Source organism: Saccostrea echinata, unplaced genomic scaffold, assembly GCF_033153115.1.
Source record: "Saccostrea echinata isolate AGI-Se365-2 ecotype Australia unplaced genomic scaffold, CSIRO_AGI_Sech_v1 ptg000022l, whole genome shotgun sequence".
Lineage (NCBI taxonomy): Eukaryota > Metazoa > Mollusca > Bivalvia > Ostreida > Ostreidae > Saccostrea > Saccostrea echinata.
The window spans coordinates 1,692,764-1,704,983 of NW_026889771.1; the positions used below are offsets into that span (position 1 = coordinate 1,692,764).

The 12,220-nt window shown below is 31.8% G+C and overlaps 1 protein-coding gene across 1 annotated transcript; it reads right to left on the reverse strand.

Annotated features, from left to right (window-relative positions):
* Nucleotides 1-245: 245 nt before the first annotated feature.
* On the reverse strand, nt 246-12,019 carry LOC133190772 (CDP-diacylglycerol--glycerol-3-phosphate 3-phosphatidyltransferase, mitochondrial-like). Its single transcript, XM_061326461.1, has 9 exons — nt 11,898-12,019; nt 4,703-4,871; nt 4,376-4,453; nt 3,840-4,129; nt 2,787-2,968; nt 1,961-2,271; nt 1,285-1,510; nt 800-882; nt 246-634 (listed from the first exon to the last, which is right to left on the reverse strand). The coding sequence occupies exons 1-9, from the start codon at nt 11,972-11,974 to the stop codon at nt 515-517; spliced, it is 1,536 nt and encodes a 511-aa protein (XP_061182445.1). The 5' UTR covers nt 11,975-12,019; the 3' UTR covers nt 246-514.
* Between the last annotated feature and the right edge of the window lie 201 nt (nt 12,020-12,220).

Genomic DNA, 12,220 nt, shown 5'->3' on the forward strand with positions numbered 1-12,220 from the left:
TATGTAGTTCCAATTTTTCCACAGAAATTTGTCGCTGCATGCAGTGTCCTCAGAATACAATAAAGGCACACAATGACATTCAAACAAATTCTTCACAATTTTGAAAAGAAACTGTAATTCTACAGAAATAAGATTTAATGGGCAAAAAGTATGCATGGCTACAGTATATCAATACCAGTATAAATGATGCCATTTTTGAAATGAAAACAAGGAATTGGATCAATTTTTTTATTTTCCTAGTAAAATATCAGTGAAATATGCATTGACTATCACATAAGCAGTTCTCTATGATAAATAAAATTTTCAGTTGTAAAAAATTGCATTGCATAAAAAATATCCATGAAGAGAAACTTCTCTTAAAACATAATGCCCAAGAACAGCACTAATACATGTACTTCTCCAAAGGGAAGTAACTCTAATATGGCTTTAGTATTCAATAACTTTTATATGCTATTATAAAAACATTTATAACAATAATACATGACTATGATGACTATTCTATGTGGACCATGTGCTATAAATAACGTCTTATGAAAGGGGAGGTAAGTCTGACCCAGTATGGCACAAATCTGTCCGCTTTCTGGTAAGTATCCTCGTCTGTTTGTATTCCATGTGCAAAAAAATATTCTTGTTCCTGTTTATAAAAAGGGAGAAAAATGAATGCAGCTTAATTAAGACTTCATAAAGTTTTTGTTTGAACAAAGTTTTTTTTTAATGCTTGCAAAAGTGCCAACTAAAAATTCTAATGATTCTGTTATAAAAAGATGGAACACTTAAAATGAGAGGCTTAAGGTGTTACCCTGTGAAGTTCTGATTGTAGCTGTTTGTTCTGTGTGACTAAAGCTATTTGGCATTCAAGATCTCTGTACACTGATCGATGCCCTAAATAGAATTAAAAAGATTTTAATAGTTATATAGCTAAATTGTTCATTAAAAATAGTTCATGGCTTCATAATGACAGTACATATATATGGAAATGATATTATCATAGTACTCATATACCGGCACATTGTTCATTTTCATTAAGTGAATCTTACAAAACACATGGTATGCATTCAAAAAACCAAAGATGTGCTGAAAAATTTAACTTGATCTTAATGTATGACCTTAAATAGTATGATGTTTTGACCTTGTCATTGAACTTGACAAAACATGTTTCATCTATCATTTTAAAACTGCAGTGAAAGAGTTGAACTTGACCTTTAACTTTAATTCATAATCTTCAAATAGACCTAAACTACGTAGCATGCAATTTTTTTGATTTAGGGGGAGAAAATTCTTTACCAAAGTTGGAAGATCCCATCATGCAGAGAAAAGGGAGAGTCTGGTTGGGGAGATAATACCAGAGACCCTTTACATGGTATGTCCACTGGTCCCTGTAATACTCGTACAACCGGATCCGGTGCTGCATATTGTGGTACAGAACCAGGTGGTAAAAGCTGGAGGCAATATAAGTGTATGCATCAGGGATGTTCCCGATCACCCCTCTGGCTCCATAAAAACCATTTACCTAAAGCAGAAGAAATCCAACTATCAAACTCCTACTCTGTTCTGAATAGAAAACTTAACAAAGGGATAATTTTTCATGTTGTTTAATATTTATAGGCAATACATAACACTGTTAAAATTTGATTGATAAACTATTTAGATTTACAGTAAAACACATTTAAGGCACATGCCAAGGACAAACAATTTTGATTCATTATAAATGTAATTTGTTATATTCAGAAAGTTCAAGATAAGTTTTAAACCTTTGGCAAATGAAAATAACTTTCCCATATTGGCATACATGGCATAAGTGTGAATTCATTATAAGTGTGTTCTTTGTAACCATATTTTACTGTACTTCATTTCTGTTTCTCTTTCTATATTTGAAATCTATCTTAATTAATACAGCTTTTCACTGTGGATTAGAAATTTATAAGAATCAACTCTAATTTCACATTTAAAACAGCCTCACCTGTGGAGATGCTATTAAGAGATCAAATTTTGCTAAAGACTCGAGGACAATAATGTTCTGGTAATGTTTTGTCAGATTGAAATATCCCGTGGCGAGTGAGATTTTCACTCCATCACTGGCAGTGCGCAATAACTGCTTCACAAATGATTCTTCTGTTCGGATACCAAACAAGGCCATCTGAACTAACGGATAAACATAAGTGTCACATTTTGTTTTTTTCTTTGCCTGCATGTCTTCCTGTTGACTTCTCACAGATCTGACATATTCTGTTACTGTTTTTCCTGCTGCCTTCTTGAAACCTTTGTTATTTCCTTTGGTAAAAAAATAATTACTTATACAAATATCTGAGCACTATTCAGTCTGTAACGTATGACTTATTTGTAATGAAATGTGAAATACACGTACAAATACAAAGAAAATTATTTGAAAATACACATAGTTGAGATGGTGACTATTTCAAAGGGCCCCTCTTTTATTAAAGAACATTAGGATAAAAGATATTTATAAGGGATTGTATTTGGAGTTTGAACTTGACCTTTGATTTACACATTTACCAACTAGCACTTTTTGGTTGAGATATTAGCCAGATGGCACCAAAGGGAGATAAAATATGTTCAGGAGAATGATTGCACAAAAGAGATTTGCTTAGACCTTTACATCTGACTTAAAAACTTAGTTCATTATTAGGGCTAATGAATAGAAATGAATTTTTTATTGTGCCAATTGATACTAAAATTGTGTACAAAATATTCTCATTTTACAGTGAAGAGCTTAGCCCATATTTCATCTCAACCATTCCCTATCTTCAACAAGAATTACTACATACCTTCATATGGATGAATTTCCCAGTTATGGTGTAGCCGTGTACTGTTGTCAGCTTCAAGTGATAAACTGAAAGTAGACACTGTTTTCACAAGTCCTGTGAAAAAGTCGCACATTTCTGGACAGTCATTGAATAACACATAGCGATCTTGTCTGTTTGTGAAGTAATTATCACTCAAATTGGCTCTGAAATCAGAAGAATTTTGTTTAAAATAGCAATCAAAATGGAAAAAAAGCTATTACATTTTCAATGGTAAAAAAAAATCTGTTTTCATATTTTGTGGTGGCACACTACATGTATATATTGGAGGTGTATAACTTGTCTGTGCTAAAAAAAAATAAAAGATATAAACTACTGTACACCTTTATTAAAGGTTACAATGTGGATTACATTGTGGGTGAACCATGAATCAGAAAGACTGAGAAGTACTACTCTCAGAAAGAATTTTATACACCTGTAGTGCTTATTGCTCCATACTCAAGAAAATGTGGGTGAAGTATGAACTATCATATATAATTCTAATAAGATTTTTACCTTGAGATGACCTTGACCTATGAGGTAATAATGTGTTAAAGGTCAATGGACATCCCACTCCCAGTGAAACGGTGTAAGTGAAATACTTGGTCAAAGGACAGATATAAATTCTCCAGACATTGTACAAAGATGACCTTTAAGTTAAAACTTGGTTCAAGGTCACTGCATAGACACCCCTTATCTATGGGTACCCTATGAGCAAAAGGCAGATGAGGATAAATCCTGGGCACATAATATTGAATATATGTAGTTAAGTAATGTAGATAGACATGCAAACATACAGACAGAGGGCCCACTACACAATGTAGGGCCCTAACAGGTTAACCTACAATACACGGCAATTTAATAAAAAAAAAATGCTCCATTTCTATAATTTTTCTAGAATTTACACAAGAATCACAGCATGATAAATGTTTAAAGTATTGTATTTTTCAAAATTACTTTCTTGATGTCTCTATCTTTTTGTCATATCTATGTTTTTCTTTTTCAATCCAAGTTTAACATTTAAAATGCAAGACATACCCACTCATGACAAGACTGTCATCAAACATGTAGACCTTCATGTGCTGGACCCCAACTGTCTCATCCATTTTGGGGGGTAAATACTTTTTCAGGTAACCACTGAGGTCGGGGGTGTGGTACAGGTACACCTGGACTGTTCCACTGTAGCGCTCTAAAAGGGGTGTCAGCATGGTTCGGGAGGACACATCTCCCCCTCTTGACCCCCTGTTATAGTCCAACAAAATGTGGACCTCAAAGTCCTTGTTCTTGGAATCTTTAGCCCTCTCACAAGCATATTCTATGGCATTGACCTATTAAAGGAAATGATAATAAATTGATATCTTTTTATGTACACTCCTCGTCCCAAATAAATTCTTAATAAGATTCACATATATTTATATGCAGTTTAAAATTTGAATTTTGACATTTGAATTTTCATCCACAGGAAAGCAGAAAAGTCTTTCTTTTTAAATAATGCATTTCAGACATGTTTAAAACAAACTTTTAAAGAAAATATTGTGCAATAGCTTTAAACCAGACTAATATTGTTCTCTTACCAATTCTTCTTCTAGCTGACCAGTTCCTAAATACAGAGATGCAATCACTATCCTTTTCTTGGCACCCCTAAAATTTTTCTGCACAAAAAAATTGTGATTTTCTCATCTTTAAAAAAACATAGATACCTTGCTTTTAATCCTGATACCACTTTCTATCAGTTATTGCATTACTAGTGAGTATGTTATCTTCTTAATAGGTCTTTTGGTACATACATATATAAGCAAATGATAAATTCAAATTTGCTACATATAATTTTTTTTGAGATATTTTCTTTACATTATGTAGAGCAAAGTAACATTTACATTTACCAAGTTAAATATTTATACCTTAAGTGTTTGATAAAATTCATCTGGGGTACGCAGAATTTCCACAGAGCTTCCCTGGATACCAAAGCATGGTGAATAATCGCTGACCCATGGGAGGGTGTTACATGAGGGTTCTGTGGGGTTAACAGTTTCCTCCAACTTTGCAGCCGCTGTGCCATAAGAAAGTAGTCTGAAAATAATTTTAGTAGCTAATGAGCTTCTTAAAATCACCTACGTTCAATCCTTCAACTTATTTATAAAAGTTAAAGAATAGAATTACAGTAAAAGTAGTTTAGTGCTAACACAGATCTACCAATTTTATGGATATATATAGGGTTCTCAGCAAAATACTTAACAATTCCTCATAAATTTTATGGTTATAACAAACTCTGATATAATGTATTTATAGAAGTAGCTTATCAATTTTGTCTCCGAAACGGATTAAAAATAATGAAATTTACATATTTTGTAACAAAATTTTCAAAGGTTTCAAAATTTAAAATATTGTGATATTTTGAAATCATTTGATATTTGTCACTATGAAAAATATCAAATTATCATTCAATGGAAAAATAGCAGTATATTTCACTGTGAAAATGTAAATAGTTATACTTTCAAAAAAAAAGAAAAATTAAAAATAAAATAAATAAAATTATGAATTAAAAATAAAATTTCGGAAACGATAAATATAAAATAAAAAAAAAAACCTGGATGCAAAATTCCAAACATTAGTAAACATGGTATCCCAGTTATAATGTTTCTTAATCAGATATAAATGACACAGTGGCTTACAGACAGGAAGAGAGAACAAAATCTCCATTTTGCCACGGGCAAAACTGTTGATATACCCAAGGCACATGTTAAACTTGGCAAATCAGGAAGCTTTTTCTGGACAATCCTTACTACATAGACTGTCTATGTTGGATAATGTTATGATCAATTAACATAACTGGGGAGAATCCAAAAATCTATGTAGATAAATCAATTGTGAATTTGCTGAATATATAACATAGGTATATTTGCTATATACATTCTAATATTATAGTGATTGCAGAAATTCTCTGTAAATAAGTATATATAACCTAAAATTGTTATCGTTTGAAAAAGCACCTCAAATTTTTTTTCCCAAATTTTATATGGAAAATTTAAAGGACATAAAAGCTTGAATTTCCATTTTTCAAAGATAATTTAAAGCAATATGAGGCTGCAACTTTGAGGTCAAAAATTTTTGTTGCAAAATTGTAATTAACAATTTCAATGATCGACAGAAAAAAAAAACGTTTATAAATTTCTGTTGTTCATATTTGGGATGGAAGAACTATTTATAAGCTCTGATTGAAGCAAAATTACATTATTGTCGTCCTGTACAATATTGATTTCTTATATAATACTATACATTTGATTGTACAGAATTCTTCATTCTGAAACAATTTGATACTTTATTACTATCTAATTAATCAAAAAGGTTTAAATTCCATACAAATTTTTCATAATAACACATTTTAACAGCAAAATAAAATTCTCAAAAATGCAGCTCATATTGCTTTAAGTTTAACTGTCCTACTGATTGCAGGGTTTCAGATTGAAACAAGCAACTATAGGACACCTGGCATTATATTTACCAGAAAAGTTGTAGGCCATTCTGTCCTAAAGCTCCTAAAATTATACGCCAATTTATAGTTAAAATAATGTAACTGTGTCTCGGGACGTGTCTAGTCCATAGGACATTTTTTCATTTTAACGACTGAACATTCTATGTAGTCAACTAGTAGTCGAAAATATACAATTAATTTAACAATTCTTTCACAGCTTAACTTAATGAAGTCAGCTAAATAACCTAAGAAATAAAATACTGAACAAGTAACTCAGTTGTATTTATTTTATTTTGGAAAAAAATGCCTTATTTACATTTAAAAGTTGCTTTTCTACTGGATTCTCATTAAGTGATGCTAGTTACATGTAATCACCATCATGCCCATTCTCTCAAGCCATGCTCAGACCGGATTTCACTCAGAACTCTCTATACCAGAGGCCAAAGAGAGGATAGTACATTTTGCTTGTGCTTGGTGACTTTGAGCCATACCTAAGGTTAATGCTAAGCCATGTACTCCAAAATATTCGCATCTCTTTCGACGTGGTTTTATCCATTTTTATGCCCCGCCATGAATATGGCCGGGGCATATAGTGTTTGTCATGTCAGTCTTCCGTCCTTCCATTGCGCTTTGCGTTTAGCTCACTTCAAAGCTAAGTTAAAAAGAAACTATCTAAGATATTTTTCTCAAACTTCATATGCTGATAGATATTGATGAGAGCTATGCAACTGCATCAACATTTTTTGACCTTGACCTTTCCTTTGACCTTGACCTTACTTTTCCTAAATTAGTGTTTAGCTCAGTTTTAAAGATATCATTCAAGATAGTGTAATCAAACTTCATATATTGATACATACTGATGTATGCTATTCAACTGCATCAACATTTTTTGACCTTGACCTTTCTTTTGACCTTGACCTCACTTTTCTTGAATTAGTGTTTAGCTCATGCAGGTAGGTTAAGGCTTCCCGAAGAATATCACAGTGCACTCTGTGCCTTCACATCTCTGAACTACCAAAATATGACGTCATAATGGAAAATGACGTCTCGTCACTGCAAACTTGAAGTGTTATGACGGGGAGAGTGTCATGAACTTTACACTTTATTTCAAACTGCATGTAAAATGCTAGATAGCTATTGAAAAATTCAGGGTTGTTAAAGGTTTTTAAAGTCTTATATGTCCGAATATTTTAAAAACACACCGCTTACCTACCCTTGATTGAAATTCAGCATGTTCAAAATGCTTATGAAAAATATACTTTTGAGATGTACTCTGTTATATACCCGTGGTTGGAGGTAGAATTTATCTTGTGTGTATAACAGAGTCTGGCGCAGGTGATTAAAAGGATTAATCTGAGAATTTTTGTGGAAATCTGTAAGAAGAGGTTGTTGTCGAACTGAATCTTGCTTGGGAAAAAATGTATGTTGGCTTTGTTTTAATACAGATTACGATATTGTGTGGGAAATACCCTCAAATTTGTAGGTAAATTGAACTTCTCAGGAAATATTTTGTACCCAAGTAATACTATGACTTTTCTCAAGCACATTTCAGATACACAAGGATACGATGAGTTCATTTATATAACAAAATGTTAATAATTATTATGTTAATCAGCTGCGCCAAAGCGATTTATATGAAACACTTCAAAAAATTATAAATGACCGTCACGTGATCAACAAAGTCATGTGATATCATAACAAATATGTTAATATATACCTGAGGAAACCCTCTATATAAATTGGAAGTACTAAAGTTCAATACTTATAAAAGAAAACCAAAACCGACCTCGCAATGACATATTATGTTTTGAGCCCATTTTAAAGCTTCGGGAAGCCTAAACATAGCTGCGCAGTTTTAAAGAAACCATTCAGGATATCTTTATCAAACTTCATATCCTGATACATACTGAAGAGAGCTATTCAACTGCATCAACATCTTTGACCTTGCCCTTTCCTTTGACCATGACCTCACTTTTCTTAATTTAGTGTTTCGCTCAGTTTTAACGAAACCATTCAGGATAGTTTTATCAAACTTCATATGCTGATACATACTGATGAGAGCTATTCAACTGCATCAACATTTTTTGACCATGACCTTTCCTTTGACCTTGACCTCACTTTTCTTAAATTAGTGTTTAACTTAGTTTTAAAAAAAACATTCAGGATAGTGTTATCAAACTTCATATGCTGACACATACTGATGAGAGCTATTCAACTGCATCAACATTTTTGACCTTGACCTTTCCTTTGACCTTGACCTTACTTTTCCTAAATTAGTGTTTAGCTCAGTTTTAAAGATATCATTCAAGAGAGTGTAATCAAACTTCATATGTTGATACATACTGATGTATGCTATTCAACTGCATCAACATTTTTTGACCTTGATCTTTCTTTTGACCTTGACCTCACTTTTCTTGAATTAGTGTTAAGCTCAGTTTTAAAGAAACCATTCAGGATAGTGTTATCAAACTTCATATGCTGATACATACTGATGAGAGCTATTCAACTGCATCAACATTTTTTGACCTTGACCTTTCTTTTGACCTCACTTTTCTTAATATTTTGTTTAGCTCGGTTTTAAAGAAAACATTCAGGGTAGTGTTATCAAACTTCATATGCTGATACATACTGATGAGAGCTATTCAACTGCATCAACATTTTTTGACCTTGACCTTTCCTTTGAACTTGACCTAACTTTACTTAAATTAGTGTTTAGCTCAGTTTTAATGAAACCATTCAGGATATATTTATCAAACTTCATATGCTGATACATACTGATGAGAGCTATTCAACTGCATCAACATTTTTTGACCTTGACCTTTCCTTTGACATTGGCCTCACTTTTCTTAAATTAGTGTCAAACATCTTGTGCTGAAACATACTGATGTAAGCTATTCAACTGCATCAACATTTTTTACCTTGACCTTCCATTTGACCTTGACCTTACTTTTCTCCATTTGTGTTTAACTCAGTTTTAAAGAAACCATTCATAATATTTTTATCAAACTTCATATGTTAATACATACTGATGTAAGCTTTTCAACTGCATCAACATTTTTTTACCTTGACCTTTCACCTTTCCTTTGACCTTAACTTCATTTATTTTAAGTTAATGCTTAGCTTTATTTTAAATAAACCATTCAAAATATTTTTATCAAACTTAATATGCTGATACGTATTTGTGAGAACTATTCAACTGCATCAAAAATGTTTGACCTCAAACTCTCCTGTGACCTTGATGTCACTTTTCTTAAATTTGCATTTTGCTTAGGTAGTTTTAAAGAAATCATTTAAGATATATTTATGTAAGTTTATGCACTCATACATAATTTGGTGAGAATTTATCATCTATATCAAACTTTTTAGATTTCAATTTTAAAGAAACTATTCAAGATGTTCTCATCAAATTTCATACACTAATACAAATTTTCATGTTGCATTACTAATATACTCTCAGCGGGGCATTCATGTCCTATGGACATATTCCTAGTTCTTAAATTATTTTTTTTTTTATTCCTCAGTTTCATTGACAGCATTCAAATATGTTCTAATTCCGAAATTGCAGTGTTTACTGCCCATTAAATATATTCCATCAGGTTTTTTCTTCGGCGGTGCATGTGCTTGTCCACTTCTCCATGTTAATATTGGTAAAGAAGTGTATGAGCAACAAGAAGTATCTGGTGATCAAGATCTAATACCCGACCATCATTGGCTCATGAAATCTGCAGTAGCAGAAAGTAGTAACTGAAATTAATCGGATATGAATGAAAAAAAAAAAAAAACAATATGACCGGCCTTTACATACAGAATTTAATCGGCCATTACATCTGTTCAGTGTTAAACTTATAGGCCATTTCAGCAGTTAAATTTTATTTTTTCCAGCCATTTTGAATTAATTCTTATAGGCAAATGGCCGATGGCAATCTGAAACCCTGGATTGTAATAAATAATTCCTGCTTGTCAGTAACATTCCAGTTTACTTGGTTCAATTACTATCAAAGTGCTGTTTTATTTGCAAAAACTATGCGTTATAATGCAAAAGTTTCACATTTATTCCTGAAAGTTATTCCTTATATTGCCAAAATTCAAAAAGTTTCACATTATTCACAAAAGTTTCGTGTTATACCGCAAAAAATAATTTTTTTTTCAACATACCAAAATGAGTCCAATGGCTTTCGCACTAACATTTATCTAGACAGACTTTCAAATTATAATAAGTCAATTAACACTCTTTATAAATCATATAATCAATTGCTTGTATTACTCAAAGAATTAAGTATTTTGTTGGTATTAACAGTAAATGTCATTTTAACAGTGTTTGTGTTGTGAGGCCCACCTCTAACAGGATCTTTGCATACTTCATCCTGTAGTATGTAATTCCAATATCCCTTAGTGATAAGTCATTTCTTCAACATATTTAATATGTACATGTACATGGTGATAAGCTTAATAACTTATACAGGTAAAGATTAACTGTATAGTATCCTTCTATTTAAAAAGGGCAGAAATAAAAAAATATTTCATTACTCATTATATTTTTATTACAATTCGGTAGGATTATAATTCAATTAATTTCAACAAAAATACTGTACACATTTTATAAATGATAAAACTCCAGCCTTTAGCATGTTTAGTAAATGCAAAACTTTAAAATCACCCAAGATTGACCTTAACTTCAAATCAAAAATCGCCTATAGACAGAGGAGTTTGCTGATCCTCATGTGTCATATAAAGATTATGCTTTGGATCTTATGCAGCAGGCAAAAAAGTTTTCTGAGAATCTTTGAATTCATTCTTTTATACAGCATTGATTCTAATAACCCTATCATCTTACCTCCTAACCACATGACAAACAGATTGAAAATGAAATTTTGAATCAAAAAATAGGTCTTACTGGCTATTGAAATCAAATTTGAAATATAATGGACATTAATGGAACAATCTTGAAAAAAAATTATAGGAAACAAGCCCAGAAATTTACAACGGATAGACAGGGTGATTACTATGGTATAGGACATCAACAAATCCTTGGGAGTTGCATGACACTAATAAAAAAAAATAATTGTGCAAAAAATACAAATAAAATTAAATGTTCGAGTGTTGTTTTTTTTCCTTAGAAAATATTATAATTTGATTTGGAAGTATGTCTGATAACTGTTTTATCCAGGCCATTTACCCTCAACACAGAATTCGAGATTTAAGGAAAAACGTGTCAAAGAACCACTTGTTATCCAGTTACATAATTGCACAAATTGCTTTAAAAATAGTCTTAGCATTTATTATGCTTATTCTAGAAGCTTCAAATCAGCTAGCTTTTTTTTTCTTTTCATCTAGAACTTTCTAGAAGAGTTGTTAAATGGGTAAATCAATCATGCTAATATCATCATTGTAATCAATATGCAGTTTTTCAGTAATATGCATTATAATTTATTTATCATAAACAGTTATCCAACACAAATCTGAATAGCAAAGGTCTTAATGATGTTCTACAAGCTACAAAAATATAGTAAACTGAACCTTCACATGCTTTATCACAATCACTCTATGCAGTCATCAAAATTGCCAAACATACGGTTCATGAATGAAACGGCCCAAACAGGGATAAGCAAACTTACTAACATTACCTGAGTCCACTTTGCAATCCAAGAAATTTAAGCAGGCGACGACCAGTTCGCCAAGAACATCTTACTTTACACAACATAATTTATTTTGAAACAGCTGACTGCATGGTGAAATTATAAACTATGAATAACAAACCCGATCGTAAATTTAGAAAGAGACAGGCAGTTTAATGCCCCTTTGTTAGCAAGGACAAAACATATAAGTCATTGATGTGATAAATCGACAGAAAAAGTAAAAATATATATATAATCTGTCAAATTTCCTCATAATTATCGGGTATGCCTTTAACAATTTTTCCATGAACTTATAGGCACTGCAGCTTTAA

Bases quoted from the DNA above. Each gene is read 5' to 3' on its own strand.
- LOC133190772 (XM_061326461.1), bottom strand. From the start codon at position 11,974: ATGTTGTGTAAAGTAAGATGTTCTTGGCGAACTGGTCGTCGCCTGCTT. The intron at 4,130-4,375 runs GTAAGAGAACAA...TTCCTTTAATAG, and splicing joins GTCAGCTAGAAGAAGAATTG to GTCAATGCCATAGAATATGC. The intron at 883-1,284 runs GTAAAGAATTTT...AATTCTATTTAG, and splicing joins GATGGGATCTTCCAACTTTG to GGCATCGATCAGTGTACAGA.